The following is a 15,785-nucleotide window of genomic DNA, read 5'->3' as shown; positions in this document are numbered from 1 at the left end:
ATATATATTGTGCAACACTCTTTTAGGCATCAAACCTTTTTGTTCGTTATATATAAAAGATCTATCTAGTTTTTAGCAAACAACTTTTCGATTTCGTTAAGAGATTCAGCCAATACTTTATCTTGGAATTTTGGATTGGCAATTTCTTTGTTAACTTTATCGATGACTTCTTTGGCCAATTGTTCTTGTTCCAATTGTCTTTGTTGTTGTTCAAATCTAACCCAAGAGTCCAAAACAGACTTGGCTTCGTGGGAAACTGCCAATTTTTGTTTTAATTCGAATGAATCAGCTTCGAATTGAGCGGTTTCTTTAGATAAAGCAAATAAATCTTCAGTGGTTGAAACAACATTTTTCAATTCTGAAACAGTTTCAATTCTCTTGTTAACGGCTTCGATATGGTTGGTTCTTGATTGATTCAATATATCGTTGACTTTTTTGATTTCACCATCAGCCCATTCAGTGTATAAAGGAGCAACGAATTTGGCGACCAAAGCTGTGAAACTTGCAAAAGTAACAAGCAAAATGGTTTCATCGTGTATAATAAACACTCCATTGGAAATACCGTAGATGGCAGCTGCTGCTGAAGTGGCCAAAATACCAGTCTTAGACAATAAGTTGTTACCTGGTAATGCATCAATGATTGAATTGGCCTTTTGTTTGGGGTCAGCTGGGGCAGACAAGTATCTCAAACCCATTGGAGTTGGACGGAAAGCCATTCCCATGGCTGGGCGAGCACTTCTCAATGCAATTCTGTTGATCATGGACATTGTGGGAATAGTTATTACGTTGACGTGATATGAAAAGTTTTCAACACTATGTAGTTTTTTCTTTTTTTTTCTCCTTTCCTTTCACTTTCACTTTTACAATTTTGATTTTTTGGTTGTTCGGACAGGCAAGAACGAGAAAAGCGAGAAACAAATATGATTGGAAGATACTAGATTTCCTAATTAAGTAATTAACTACACATTTAATCAGTATAACTAAAACCAGTTACTCGTGCATTAGTTTGTCCAGTATTATTTTATTAATAGCTCTATTTGTCCTTATTTCAGCCTTGTGATAATAGCTTCGCAAGTCCTCTTTCATATCCTTGGTATAGGATACTTTAGGTTTCGTTGATTTGTCCTGTTCAAAAAACTCTGATATTGTTTCGTTGTGGACTCTATTTAGTATTTCATTATAGATTCTTTGTGAAACAACTTCTACAGTCTCTCCATTTGTTAGTTGCAAGGTTGGTGGCAACAAAGATGCTGCTTCTTCTTTATCTTCAGTAGCTTCTTGTAAATTTTCATGAGCAGCCACAGACAGTGTCTTTGTTAGTGAAAGATCTTGAGGTTCTTCTTCAGATTGTGGAGATGTTTTTATCAGTGATCCTCGATTGTTGGCTCTGTTCTTTCTCAATTCAGCCAATCTTGCTTTTCTATCTTCAGACATTTTTAACTAAGGTTGCTGAGAAATGTAGGTGGAGTTATCCTAATGATACTTCTTGTATAGATTTATCTTGTATCCTCTTCTCTAAATGTTTTGTTTTAGTTTTAATTTTTTTTTTTTTTCAATCTTTGTTCCTTTTTTTTTTTTTTACAACCCCGATACAAACGTAGAATGTCTGAAGTGAACGAAACATGCAAACCCCAGGCATGTGCTATTCAGAATTGTTTACAGAAAAATGGGTATAATGAATCCAAGTGCACTAAGTATATTGATGATTTATATAAATGCTGCAAAGAATTCTATGAGTGTGAAGGTCCCGAAGCAACAAGTGTATGTTGTCCCAAATTTAAATTGCTCCAGTTGAAATTGAAACAGAGGTCATTAGGTGAAATTGATGCAAAGGTTTTAGAGACAAAACGAGGATAAACGAAGTCATTCTTCGAATAAAAAAAAAAAAAAAAATAATCTGTATAGACTGGTTAGTTTGTATTTATTTGTTATATTAATACATATCATAGATATATTTATGTACATGAACTAATTCTACGTTGGGGTTTTCTTCTTTGATTGGTTTGAAATTATTTTAAATTTTAACACCAATATGGATACTGGCAACACCAAAGGTCAAGTTTTCATAACCTGGTTCAGGAACATAAAATCCAGCTTTTTCAATCATGCCTTTGAATTCTTCTTGTTTAGGGAACTTCCTGATACTTTCAACCAAATATTGATATGAATCTCTATCATTGGCAATCAACTGGCCCATCAAAGGCAACAAGGAGAAAGAATAAGCTTGGTAAGCATAGTCCAAAAGCGGGTTTTCCACTTGTGAAAATTCTAAACAGGCAAAAATACCACCTGGCTTTAAAACACGGTAAGCAGTATTCAATCCTGCTTGTATGTCTGTAAAATTTCTAATACCAAACGCAATGGTGTACACATCTTTTGAATTATCGGGGATTTGGTCCATAACTTCACCATTCTGAACTAAAAAGTTCACTCGGTCGCTGTTGGCCCATTTGGTCTTAGCAAACCTTACTTCTCCTTCTTTCAACATATCGGGATTAATATCTGCGATGGTCATCTTACTCACCGTGTCACCGTATTTCTTTTCAGCATGATCTAATAAGCCAAAAGCAATATCCCCAGTACCACCAGCCACATCTAAGAACTCTAAAGGTTCGGTTGATCCTGGCCTCATACCAGCATCTAATCTTTGAATAAAGTGGTGCTTCCATAATCTGTGAACGCCCATTGACATGACATCGTTCATAACATCGTAATTAGAAGCCACTGATGAGAATACCCCTCCAACAAGTTTTTCTTTGTCATCTTTGTTAACTGTTTTGAAACCAAAATGTGTTGTTTCATCTGTTTTTGGAGGTGGTGTAGGTTTGTTCGATGTGTTTTCAGTTGCCAATGATCTTGAAATTGAAAGCAATGATCTTGGTGTAGCAAATTTTGCTGATCTAAAAATAGATCCTCTGAGAGTAGTATGAATCATCATTGCGTTGAATTACCTTAGTTTATCAGGGGATGTTGAAAAATTAATTGTGTGGTATAAAAAAAATCTTCGTTCTTGCTTCCTCCTGCGAAAAATTTGCGAGGCACTCCCTAACGTCAGGTCATATACGACACAAAACATGAAAGCTACGCCAAGTTGATTTATTCAACCATATCATCAAAAACCCATATTCTTTCTACAAAGTCTTAAAATCTTAGACTGATAAAAGCATTTTTAAAAAAAAAAAATTTCGAATTCTCAATAAAGACGCAGTCTATACATTATTATTTACTAAGTCTAGAACAATATACTCAGGATCAAGACTCTTTTCAACTTAAGCTTGGACAATTCTAACAGTGTTAGAGTGACCAGAACCTCTAGTCCAACCTTGGACAGTAACAATTGAGTCACCTTTAGAAATGATACCCAATTCAACAGCTTCAGAAACAGCCCATCTCAATCTGTTTTCAACATCTTCTTGCCAGTTTTCGATACTTGGTTTATCGAAAATGAATGGGTAGACACCTCTGTACAAGTGGGAGAATTTGGCAGCTCTTTCGTTTCTGGTAACCATCAAGATTGGAACATCTGGCTTGTATTTGGAGACCAATCTGGCAGAAAGACCACTGGTGGACAAGACAACAATAGCTTTAGCATCTTGTTCGTAAGCAGCAGAAACAGCAGCAACGGCACAAGTTTCAGTGGTGGCAGTTGGTTTCTTGGCCAATGATCTCAATTCGTTGAACAATTGTGGGTAAGCAATGGCCTTTTCAGCGGTAAGACAGGTGTTGTGCATCATAGAGACGGCTTCAACTGGATAGTTACCCTTGGCGGTTTCACCAGACAACATAACACAGTCAGCACCATCCAAGATAGCGTTACCGACATCAGAAACTTCAGCTCTGGTTGGTCTTGGGTTGTAGGTCATGGATTCCAACATTTGGGTGGCACAAATGACTGGTTTGGCGGCCAAGTTACATTTGGCAATCAATTGTTTTTGAACAACAAAGACTTGTGGAGCTGGAATTTCAATACCCAAATCACCTCTAGCAACCATAACACCATCAGTGACTTCCAAAATTTCGTCAAAGTTGTTGACACCTTGTTGGTTTTCAATCTTGGAGATAATTTGGATGTCTTTACCTTCTTCACCCAAAACTTTTCTGATTTCCAAAACATCGTTGGCGGTTCTGATAAAGGAAGCAAAGATCATGTGGACTCTGTTTTTAACACCAAATTTAATATCAGAAATATCTTTTTCTGATAAAGCTGGCAAGTCAACATCAGTACCTGGCAAGTTGACACCTTTGTGAGAAGAAATCTTACCAGCGTTAAGGGATCTGACTTTCAAAGTTTGGTTATCAGCAACGGAGACAACTTCAAATGACAAAACACCATCGTCAACATATATGATTTTACCTGGAGCAATGACTTTGGTAATGTTTTTGTAGTCAATGTACATGACCTTGTCGTCACATTTGGTTTTGTAAGCATCATCAGTGGTGAAGATCATTTCGTGGTTTGGTGGAATTGGGTAGTCTTTGTCACCAACAGTGGTACCAGTTCTGATTTCTGGACCTTTGGTATCTAAAGCAATGGCTAATGGTCTGCCTTTGTAAACTTCTTCGGATTTTCTGGCATTGTCAATGACGGATTGATGGTATTCATAAGAACCATGGGAGAAATTCATTCTGACAACGTTCAAACCAGCTTTTCTCAATTTAACCAAAACGTCCACGTTGTTGGTTTTTGGACCAATGGTACCAATGATTGAGGATCTTCTCAAATATTTAGATGGGACAGTTTCAACATTGAAGTTGGCTAACCAAGATAAAGATGAGTGAGACATTGTTTATGTAGTTTGTAGGTAATTACTAAGTTAATCGATAACTCTTATTGAAAAAAGAAGAAGAAAAAGAAAAAAAAATACAAGAAAAGGGAAAAGAAAAAGAAAAAGAAATATAACAATTATAAAGAAGAGGAAAAATTATACCGATGTCGTGGGTTATTTATATCAAATCTATGTTGGAAAAAAAAAAATTATTGATTGGGGATTTTGTGCACTCCGCGAACGAGAGTGTGCCGAAGAAGTAGAAGTAAGAAGGAAGAAGGAAAATTATTTTTAATCAACCCACGACAGAGAAAGAGAAAAAAAGATTGATTGTTGTGTATCTCCTTATTTACTCGCTTTTTGTTTTTGTTCTCTCTTAACTGCTGGTGCTTTTTTTTTTTTTTCATCACCAGTTGCAATTGGCACAATACAATTCTAAACTCGGAACTACAATAAATTAGTTTCTACGTTGTTGTTTCATTTCAATTGAGTTATATGCCGGCCCGGACAGGTTTTTATGCAATCTAGAATCTCATGATGTATTCATTTACAATTGAATCCTACTATTCAGAATAAGGAAAGAAAAAATCACTAACTCCAGTGAAAATATGTAGGATGTCCCGTCAACAAACGGATTGATTCTAAGACACAAGAAGTTAGTGGGGGGCCGGCGTACATAATTTCAGTCTTTTGGGGTATTGTTATTATAATTGTTTATTTTATAAAAACAGGTTTCATGGGTACTGAGGAGATGTTCTAAGTAGCATTGTACTTTTGATGTTACGTAATGTTGTTTTATCGAGCTTGGATATGCAATGACACTGAATTTCGTTTTTCTATGAGATGAGGCGCCTTGTGACACAAAACCCAACAAGAATTTAGACAACGTTGTTACAACAAGTTGCTAATGTTAAAAGATTTGTATGAGTAAACACGAAATAGAACCACACTCATACTTCTTGTTATCAACTTAAATAAACTAATCAGTTTAGTAGGCTAATGAAGGATTCGGGTATTCCATTGATATTGGATGCCGTCTGTGTTCTTTCTTCCATTTTTGTAGAAAGACAAAATGGCGTTCCATGGAGAAACAAAGTATTGAAAATACTATCAGGTAGTCTGTAGTTGTCCCTAAAGCAACCAAATACCTTCCAAGTCATGTAAATTGAGTTACCCAGAAGACACAATAGCGAATATTTAGAAGAGCATTCTAAGCTGAAAAGTTTTTCTATAAAATTGCTGCAAAATATGTCAGAAAAAAAACCAAAGTATTGCCTAGAATATAATCTGGCTAGAGATAACTTTCATTAAAGACAAATTTGATTTCATCGCTATTTAAGAATCTATTGGATATTCCCATCTGATATCAATCAAACTTGAACATTGATTTGGAGTAAAGAAATGTCTCTCAAGTACAAATTTGTTAGTGCGTGTCAAACGACATTTTAATTTATTTCTCTCACCAATAGACTATGCGATAATAAGTTTTGATATTAAAGAGCAGTCTTAACTAATTTACCTATTCTTAAAGTCACATTGTCCCCAACATAATTGTTTTCTGTGACTCATAAAACAAGATTAGAAACCTAATTTCTTTATGGTATTACCTATAATTATTGGATTAGGGGCGACGATAGTGGCGCTAACCACGAAAGCAACAATCACCGCATATAAACAATATCTTCATCTAACACCTCAAATGATAGCCACACTCAATAATATAAAGTTAATTAATTTAGAATCTTCAATGTCGATAAACAAGTCTGATCCACGATATGCGCATTATAAATATTTACGACTGAAATATCCCAATCGACCGTTTCTTGATCCAATGACTGAACAAGAAGCATTATTGATTTTAGGTATTGAAGGCAATGATATTTTAAATCTTGATAAGAAAATGATTCGAGATCGATATAGAAAATTAATGATTTTGAATCACCCTGATAAAAATGGTAGTCAATATATAAGTCAAAGAATAAATGAAGCTAAAGATATTCTTGATAAGAGTTATATGGTCAACAAATAGAATATGATGACAGATCCCATAAACCAACTATTCCAAAACCAAACTTTCATAAGAACTCGAAAAAGTAACAATTATGATGAGAATTCAATTATCAGCTTAGATTGTTAAAGTTCTAATGGTGTATATAGTTACACAGTTATATAAAAGCTGCAACATATAGAATATTCGAAACGAAACAAGGACACGCTCTTCCAGATAGTAGAAGTAGTAGAATATTTTGCAAGACACTTTATCAGCCTACAATCAGATTTTCCTTTTAAATGCTTCATTGTGTATTCACTATAAACTCCAACATTTAATGGCCATTACCATTTAACTTGAGAACATTATTTAATAAATCCTCCTCATGGATGATCTCAGGGGTATCTTGCTGATCTTCGTGATTCTGGATTTGTTGCTCTTGTTGTTGTTTTGCCTTTTCTTTACCTCCTTCAAAATTTTCTCTAACTCTCAAATAATGTTGCAACTCTTCAGCAGAAACAGAAGGTATCAATTCATTTTGTGCCTTGATAAAATCTTCCATTTGCACCAAAACAGTCGTATCCTTTTCAGTAGCAACATTATCAAACCACCATCTTGTATTTACTTTTTCTTTTCCTTGTTGGCTCAATTGCAAATTGTATTGTTTTATTTTTTCATCAACTTCATTAGCAACTCTAGTCATAGCATTCAACATCGAATCAGAACACAAGGCATAGAAATCAGCACCAGTAAATGTAAATGAACATTTGGCAGCAACTTGTTGCAAATTCACATTATCTCCCAATTTGAATTTTCTAGTCAAAGCTTCCAATATTTTTGTTTGTTTTTCATCGGTATCTGAAATACCTAAATATAACATTTTATCAAATCTACCAGGTCTTAATAAGGCCTCATCTAACAAATCCGGTCTATTAGTAGCACCAACAACGAATACACCATCTCCACCTTCACTACTCATACCATCTAATTCAGCCAATAATTGGGATACAATTCTATCCATAACTCCACCAGAATCACCTTGATTACCTCTTTTCGGTGCCACTGAATCCAATTCATCGAAAAAAATAACACATGGTTTGGCATCACGAGCTCGTTGGAACACACGACGAACATTGGCTTCTGATTCCCCTATATACATGTTCAACAATTCAGGACCTTTGACAGAAAAGAAATTAAGGGAAAAGTTGGTAGCAATTGCTTTTGCCAACAAAGTTTTACCAGTACCTGGTGGACCATAAAATAAAATCCCACTTCTTTTCTTCAATCCATTATTAAATAATTCTGGATGTTTCAAGGGCATATCAATTGTATCCAAGATTTCATCTTTGACAAGATCCAATCCACCAATATCTTCCCATTTGACATTAGGAATACGTGGTGCACCAATAGAATCACTGAATTGATTACGTGCTTCGTTGATAGCAGCATTAAAATCATCAGGTACCCAATTAATCACCCCGCCATTACCAATGTTAACTATATTTTGAATGGAAATCTTGGAATCTTTTGATAATTTGATTAATCGTTTGATGGCCAATTTTTTCGATTTTTTAATGATGGATATCAAGTCTCGTGGAGTTAACCCAGCAGATTGCAATGCAAGATTTTTATAATTGATATCTTTTCTGATTATGAAAGGATAAGAATTAATATCTTTGGTAAAATTTTTATTCTTCTCATTGTTAATTAAGAATTGAAAAATTTCTAATCTTTCATTTTCACTAGGAACAGTGAATTCTATGGTGAATTTTATTATTGATTTCAAATTATCATTAAGTTTATCATAATCATTACAACTCATAACTACCACTAGATTTGGATAATTTTTCAAATAATCATGCAATACTTGAATAATTTTTAAAGACAATGATGTGAAAATACTTGAGTTTTGATCATTTTCATCAGTTTTGGGACACAAGTTTTCAATATGTTTGAGATAAATGACATGGAATGAAGAAGTACTTTGAACATTAGCAATTAACTTGTCTATTTTACCTGTTAAAAGCCCAATAGTTTTCAATTCTTGACCTGGGTTCAACAAATCAAAACAATCCAACTCAATTAAATTCAAACCCAATTCTATACATGAGTTTCTCACAAGAGTTGTTTTACCAATACCTCTACTCATTGATGTCAACAATATCGAAGTTTTCAAATTAATCTTGGAGGAAAGACAAGTAGATAAAGTTTTCTTAAACTCTTGAGCATATTTGAAATTTGTTCCTTCTTGGTAATTAAAAATTGGGGGTAAATTCAAATATTGATACCATTTCACAAATGAATTTTGTGGTAATCTAATGCTTTCAACACCAGATGATACTAGCATTGTTTTCAAAGGATCAATGAGAAATTGGTTGGTGTCAATACTATTTGCTCCCTTTACCTCGGTTATCTTAAACCATGCAACAGCATCTGGATTACCAATAGGAATAGCATCAATGCCATCACCAGACCCAGCAGTTTCTTCATTGTCATTACCATCTTCAATCAAATTATCAAACATAGTTTTCGCCAAAACAGTGTCAATTACAACGGGGAGATAATCACCCTGCTTGACACATTTTAATCGAGTACTCAAAGTTGTCTTTAAACTCGAGAAAAAACTCTGTTGATAAGTTTTATCCATGGTGATTTGTGAACTAACTCTTGAAATTGTCACTGATTCTGCAATAGGGATTGTGTTAGATAATGTATCTAATTGGGTGACCGGATCAAATTCAATATAGGAATCACTTTGTAATTTAAGATTTATCAATAAAATTGGAGACATATAAACCGTGCCAATTTTGAAACTGTTTTGAGGTTCAGTAAATGTGAATATTCTAACAACAACTGTTTCTGTCCCTGTTTTAACTTTCACTAAATCACCATTGAATATTGGAAATCCCAATTTAATAAAGTCAATATTATTAATAAATACAAACAATTCTGTATCATCTTTTTTCCAATTCAGAGGTAAATCATCGATATTGAATTTTTGTGGTAATGGACCAACTTTAAATCTATTGAGCTTGTCTGATTTTGTAAATTGGTCAAATTGTAAACTTGATGATAAGTAACCAGACAAATCGAGACTTTCATCTTGATCAAAGACTAAATCTTGCTCGTATTCTATATCGATATTTTTGTTATTATCGGTGCTATCTTGTTCACTAGGTTTATCTTCATTTTGATTAATCAACACAATATTGGTATTGTATTCAACTCTACCTTGAGTCAAAGGTTCACATAAATTGACTGTACCATTAATTAATCTCAACGAATCTCCTTCATTTACAACATTCCCATTATCAACCAATAATTGTGTTAAAAATTTCTGTTTTATAACTTGTGGTGATTTTTCATGTAATAATTGATAGATTTCATGAGGTATAGAAACAAATATTTGTGATAATTTAGGTATATCATCATAATCAATAGATTTTATGACGGCTTTGTTTAAAGTCAAAGAATCATTATTAAATTTTACTAAATTTGAATCATTTGTAATCACTATGGATTCTCTTAATTGATAACGAACTTCATGAAGTTTCATAATTCTAAATTTGTTAAAATAATCAGGAGCACCTAATAACTTGACTAAAACAAATTTATTATTGACGATTTGAGTAGATGAATTTATTTCTTCTTTAGGGAACAATTTGGAGAATAATTCATCACCTATATCTAATGTATCATATTGGTTAAGTGAAGGATCATTGATTATTGAAACATTAGCAATGGTTGTAACAGACTCAAAAGCTTCCTGTGAAATAGAAACATCATTTGAGGAAGATGCAACGGATGGCATTGTAATTGATGTTTATAATGCTAAACTAGATTAAAAAAATAATGGTTTGTTAAAAAGAATGGGTTGAAAATTGTTTGAATTTATTGCGGGACGAACCAGAACGAACAAAATATTAACAGACAGAATTTAACTGTGAGAGTGAGTGAGTGTGAAAATCTGTTCCGCTGGATAAAAAAAAAAAAATGTGGGGGTAGAAAACGAAATTAAATTATAAGGAGGGGAAGAACTACCACATTAGCAATTTGCAAAATATTCAACAAGTTTCCAATTTACAATCACATCAGTGATATAAATCGTTGGCTGAACAGTGGCGTAAGAGCATATTGATTAAAGAATACAGTATATTAGGCTCTTACTATACATTTTTGACGTAATCAAGTATTTAAACGCAAGGTGTAAGATGTAAAAACTCAATTGGATTTGAGAGTTCACTTCTGTATCAATATAAATAGAAGATACAATATGAAGCAAAACAAAACATATATATATCAAAAACTTATTTATATGAAAATGTGGAGTTTTTACAAGCTTTGTTGTATAATGAGCCTCCCTCCGTCGCACTGAATTTGGTTGTTTCAGAGTGATCTGATGACTCCTCGTCACTCTGCTTTTCGGTCTATATAAGGGTTCTAATTTCCCTTATCTTTTTATATATATTTTGGATTTAGTTAGTTAGTGAATCAGTCAAGTTTAAGTTTAGTTTAATTTAGTTTGAATAATAAGGATCACAGTTAGAAGTTACGTTAGTGGTTCCCCATTCTAGATTCCCGTTATCAATATCAATAACCCACATCACATTCTAGGCAGGAAATACATTATCTGGTAGCATTGCGGTAAAAGATCCAAACAGTAGTCATGAGTATCCCAGGGTCAATGAACTTGTCCAAAGAAGCTCCCATCGTTATGAATCAAGAATCATTAAGATACCTTGGATCCGTTATTGCTGAAAGTGTGAGTAAAGGCAATGACGTGGTTAAGCCTACAAAGTTTAAAGGTGGAATTAGTGATGACCCAGAAATTCTTTTCGTTTTTATTTATGAGATGGAGGATTATGCGGAATCTAGGAACATGGATGTTGGTGGCAAGGAACTTACGCGTCTTAGTGCTAGGTATCTAACCGGGGAGGCATTGATTTGGTATAAGACCTCTAAATTCATATTTGAACAGTATCCATGGCCAAAATTCGTGGATGAATTGAAAAATAGATATTTAGATACCCGGTTTGAATCCGGGCAAATCAGAAAATTAGAATCCTTATATAGACCGAAAAGCAGAGTGACGAGGAGTCATCAGATCACTCTGAAACAACCAAATTAATAATATCAGAAACTCGTTGACGAGTTTCCACCGAAAGTGTAAATAAGTAAATACCTTAGACGATCAGAGATCGTCCTTGCACAATAACATGATAATGCTATTGTCAGTGCGACGGAGGGAGGCTCATTATACAACAAGCTTTGTGCTATAATTAGGTTACCTCTTTGTGTAGTATTTACTCTTGCTGAATAATTATGTATTACTAATTACTGTGATGACTCATCACTGAATTAGTAAGCTATTTGGTCTTTTTCTCGATTATAGATTTGTAGTTTGTGTTTATATATATAGGTTTGTTTCCTCTTATATTTTGTTTAGCAATTTAAAATAGATATCAATCAAGTTTTAGATCAAGCTTTCGTAAAAGGTCCCTTGGCCCAGTTGGTTAAGGCGTGGTGCTAATAAATTCCATTTGTTACGCCAAGATCAGCAGTTCGATCCTGCTAGGGACCAATTATTTTTTTTTTTCATGTAATTTTTTCCATGTCAATATCAGAAGATAATTTCTTTAGCTTAATTCAAACAATACATAGAGCATTTAGAATTAACTTACTTTAACATGTTTAGTTTTGTAGTCTAGTGAGCCCTAATAATTGCCTATGTTTTTTTTTTTTTTTTTCTTTTTACCCGATAAAAAACCAAAGAATCTTAACATCGAGAGAAAACAAAAAAGGCGATGAAGAAGAAGAAGAAGAAAAAAAAAAAAAAAATTTCAACACCATTTCATTTAATCTTAATTTTACTTACTATCCAATTACTTTTACAGAAGAAACAACCAGTATGTTAGACTAATAATAATAACCATTGTCAAAATTTCAAAAAAAAATATATTAATGAATGAATTATGATGATAATTTTTTAAAAATTTTCGTACCCATTAATTGGAACAAGGGGAAGATATAATGTCTTTTCGTTAGATTGATTACCGTTTTGGTATGTCAATTCGACTTTAATTTGTAATGATTTGGTACATTTAATAGTCATAGTTACACTGATCATTCATTAATAGTATATCTCAAAAAAAAAAGAAAAGAGTTTAAATTGAAGATTGATTTACTAACAGACTCGTAGGTTATTAATTTAGTTTAGTAATTTGAAATATACATTTTTCCACTTTTTTTTTTTTTTTTCAATTGTTGATAGATTTGATGTAGACTAATTGTAGTTGTAGTAGTTCGACCAGGATTCACTATTTTTAGAGTATTCAAGTTTATTACTGATTATGGGTCATTGGATAACTCTTATGATTTACCTAAACCTGGAAACAGAAATAATTTAAGATTATTTTCTCTTTACGTATTATTATACAAACTATGTGTGATATTTAAAATAAACCCCTGAATAAATGATAAAAAACAAAAAAACAAAAAAAAAACAATGTCATTATTAATGCCATCAACTTCTCTTTTTTTTTTTTTTATTTAGTAAATCATTTATTCATCATCTTCAACAACAACGGTTTGTAAACCTTTAGTAGATGGGACAATAACTGGTTCAACGTAAGCGAACAATTTTTCTTTAGCATCTTCTTCATCATTTCTTTTTCTAGAAATTCTTAATCTCATTCTATTTTCAACACCTTGAACACCTCTTTTCCAAATGGCAATGTTCAATTTTGGGTCTAATCTAACATCAGTAGTACCCATGTGTAAAGTGGCGAATTTCTTGATTTCTTTGACAGCTTTTGGGGCTCTCTTTTTGAAATGAACACCGTGTAACTAATAAGAACAAATTGTTAGTATTTGATAATTTCCTTTTCAATTTTTGCTTTTTGTCAGAATGTATAATAGATAGATGAAAAGAAACATTATTTGAAGAAGATTGAAGGTGGTATTTGTTGATCATTCATAGAAACAATAATCTAATCCAAATCACAAACAATTGATTTATCGTCCCCATTTGAAATTATTGTTGAATGTTTTCTCTTATTTTAAAAGATCTCATGGTTTCTTCCTTTCCAAATACAACTGCTTATACTATTCAACATCTTATAATTCTCCAATTTATATAATCCCCTATAAATATACTATATTTCAAAATCAATCTTCTTCCTCCCCACCTCAAACACATAAAGCTCTTTTAAAAACTTAATATCCTCCATTATAATCTATCCTTCCCATGTTTTCCCATTCATCAAAAAATGATTCTTCATGTAATCTTATTATAACATCTTCTTTCAAAAAAAAAAACCAAAAAACAATCTAATAATAATAAATAATAAGAAAACATACTCTCTTGTGCAAGTTGATGGTGTATTCTCTAGTAACAACGTCTTGTAAAGCCATTATGGATGCTGTGTTATATCGTACGGATGTTAAAGGGTTGGAAACTATTATTACTGGAAAATTTTTCTCTCACTCAGATTTTTTTTTTTTTCACCAAAAACCAAATGATGTTTTCGCACCAAAACAATGCTCAATACATTTTTCACGTACGCACACTGTGGGACTTACTTAAGTAAACTTCATTAGTGTAGTGAGTAGTGCATTGACCAGTTATTGTTTTTGTGCGACATTATTCTTACTTCATAGTTACAGACAATCACCATCATCACTAATTATGCACTAACCAAAGGGACAAAAAAAAAAAACAGAAATCTCACCCACACAAGATGTGCATATAATATTCAGTCACGCGCAAACAATTAAGAATTAGGGCTATAACCCTTGATTGCAAAAAAAAAATGAAAGAGATTTGAAATTGTAAATATATATGTATATATATATATTATTAGGGGTAAATTCGTTGATATCAATCATTACCACAAGATGAGTAACCAATGATCAGTTAATTACTAAACTATTAATAAGCAAAAAAAAAGTGATCATTAGAGGTCATGAAATCAATTGTTTAGGTCATACTATCACGACCCATATTTAGTAATCAAAGTGGCAAATGAGAGGTTTGGTACTTCAATAAGTTTTGCCACCGACTCCTATCTATCTATCAACCCAAAAATTATAAATAGATTTGATTTTTCATTCTTGTTTTGAATATATACAATCATATCTAAATTACTCATATATAACATGTGGTATTTAAACAAAACTTGCTTAAGGCTCTTTGAACCTGTTTATTAAAAGTACCTTTCTGTTTTTTTTTTTTTTGGGAAGAAGAAGGAGAAGGATTATTATTATTATTATTATTGGCACCAGAAATTTTTGTTTGACGTAAATAAAGTCAAATTTTAAAATCAGTTAAGGTATTGAAATATGTTGAATCATGAATCAAAAGAAACAGCTCCTCATGAGTTTTAACAGTAGTAATAGCTTCAAATAAGGATTCTTTGAGAAGATGAAAAGGATTGGTAATTATATTCAACATTTCAATTGCTGCAAACTGATAATGGGTATTTGAAGGTATAAAAACAGTACAAAAGAAAGGACAAGTAGGTAGGTAGTATAAATAATGTTAAAGCAACAACGCTGGATTGCGACCCCTTTGTAACTTGTGGAACTGGAGGAGGAGGTGAAGGAGGAGGAGCATGTTGTTGTTTGGTAGCGTCCGATTTAGAAAAGTTGTCAACATAATTAAGAATATAAACTGTGGTAAGTTTGTCCATTGGAAAACAGATGAGTAGTTTGCATTAGTAGTGTCAACAGAGGATGAAGTTTTTGAATGTTGATGACAGTATAAAGTGGGAAAAGTAATATACCTAAAGAACAGCAAATGATAATTTTAGTACCAGGTGTGTTGATAACAAAATAAAATAATTTATAACTAAGGGCAAGTAAGGGAAAAAAAAAAATAAAGTAAGCTGTATATGCCTAGGCATTGAAGTTATCATGAATAAAAGTAGAATAATGGTTGGAATCATCAGTAGTGATGAAGTTGAATTGGTGGCGAACCTTTGATGGTTGTTAAGAAACCAGATGGCAAAAGTTGTTGTAAAAAAAAAAAG

General features: G+C 32.8%; 8 protein-coding genes and 1 non-coding gene across 9 annotated transcripts, besides 3 other annotated features; 3 read left to right on the top strand and 6 right to left on the bottom strand. All coding sequences in view use genetic code 12, as the record gives it.

Annotated features, from left to right (window-relative positions):
- Positions 1-65: 65 nt before the first annotated feature.
- On the bottom strand, positions 66-767 carry CD36_19960 (ATP synthase subunit, mitochondrial precursor, putative; the record flags this gene model as incomplete). The annotated part of the gene is made up of 1 exon (XM_002418430.1): positions 66-767. The coding sequence occupies one exon, from the start codon at positions 765-767 to the stop codon at positions 66-68; it is 702 nt and encodes a 233-aa protein (XP_002418475.1).
- A 223-nt stretch (positions 768-990) lies between these two features.
- On the bottom strand, positions 991-1,434 carry CD36_19950 (conserved hypothetical protein; the record flags this gene model as incomplete). Its single annotated transcript, XM_002418429.1, has 1 exon — positions 991-1,434. One exon carries the CDS (start codon positions 1,432-1,434, stop codon positions 991-993), a length of 444 nt encoding a protein of 147 aa, XP_002418474.1.
- A 168-nt stretch (positions 1,435-1,602) lies between these two features.
- Positions 1,603-1,857, top strand: CD36_19940 (conserved hypothetical protein; the record flags this gene model as incomplete). The annotated part of the gene is made up of 1 exon (XM_002418428.1): positions 1,603-1,857. The coding sequence occupies one exon, from the start codon at positions 1,603-1,605 to the stop codon at positions 1,855-1,857; it is 255 nt and encodes an 84-aa protein (XP_002418473.1).
- A 157-nt stretch (positions 1,858-2,014) lies between these two features.
- On the bottom strand, positions 2,015-2,938 carry CD36_19930 (ubiquinone biosynthesis methyltransferase, mitochondrial precursor, putative; the record flags this gene model as incomplete). Its single annotated transcript, XM_002418427.1, has 1 exon — positions 2,015-2,938. The coding sequence occupies one exon, from the start codon at positions 2,936-2,938 to the stop codon at positions 2,015-2,017; it is 924 nt and encodes a 307-aa protein (XP_002418472.1).
- A 331-nt stretch (positions 2,939-3,269) lies between these two features.
- CD36_19920 (pyruvate kinase, putative) lies at positions 3,270-4,784 on the bottom strand (the record flags this gene model as incomplete). The annotated part of the gene is made up of 1 exon (XM_002418426.1): positions 3,270-4,784. The coding sequence occupies one exon, from the start codon at positions 4,782-4,784 to the stop codon at positions 3,270-3,272; it is 1,515 nt and encodes a 504-aa protein (XP_002418471.1).
- A 1,579-nt stretch (positions 4,785-6,363) lies between these two features.
- On the top strand, positions 6,364-6,795 carry CD36_19910 (mitochondrial DnaJ homolog, putative; the record flags this gene model as incomplete). Its single annotated transcript, XM_002418425.1, has 1 exon — positions 6,364-6,795. One exon carries the CDS (start codon positions 6,364-6,366, stop codon positions 6,793-6,795), a length of 432 nt encoding a protein of 143 aa, XP_002418470.1.
- A 295-nt stretch (positions 6,796-7,090) lies between these two features.
- On the bottom strand, positions 7,091-10,567 carry CD36_19900 (peroxin, putative; the record flags this gene model as incomplete). The annotated part of the gene is made up of 1 exon (XM_002418424.1): positions 7,091-10,567. The coding sequence occupies one exon, from the start codon at positions 10,565-10,567 to the stop codon at positions 7,091-7,093; it is 3,477 nt and encodes a 1,158-aa protein (XP_002418469.1).
- Positions 10,568-11,145: 578 nt separating this feature from the next.
- Positions 11,146-11,233: a mobile genetic element (partial).
- A 586-nt stretch (positions 11,234-11,819) lies between these two features.
- Positions 11,820-11,908: a mobile genetic element (partial).
- Positions 11,909-12,250: 342 nt separating this feature from the next.
- On the top strand, positions 12,251-12,337 carry tRNA-Ile (AAT). The gene has a single exon. It is a non-coding gene; the product is annotated as a tRNA-Ile (tRNA).
- Positions 12,338-13,317: 980 nt separating this feature from the next.
- Positions 13,318-14,169, bottom strand: CD36_19890 (60S ribosomal protein L31; the record flags this gene model as incomplete). Its single annotated transcript, XM_002418423.1, has 2 exons — positions 13,318-13,602; positions 14,116-14,169. The coding sequence occupies 2 exons, from the start codon at positions 14,167-14,169 to the stop codon at positions 13,318-13,320; spliced, it is 339 nt and encodes a 112-aa protein (XP_002418468.1).
- Positions 14,170-14,612: 443 nt separating this feature from the next.
- Positions 14,613-14,914: a mobile genetic element.
- The last annotated feature ends 871 nt before the right edge of the window (positions 14,915-15,785 follow it).

Source organism: Candida dubliniensis, chromosome 2 (assembly GCF_000026945.1).
Source record: "Candida dubliniensis CD36 chromosome 2, complete sequence".
In the NCBI taxonomy this organism is placed as follows: domain Eukaryota; kingdom Fungi; phylum Ascomycota; class Pichiomycetes; order Serinales; family Debaryomycetaceae; genus Candida; species Candida dubliniensis.
Note: the sequence above shows the minus strand (reverse complement) of the source record. Positions and strands in the feature narration are given on the sequence as shown.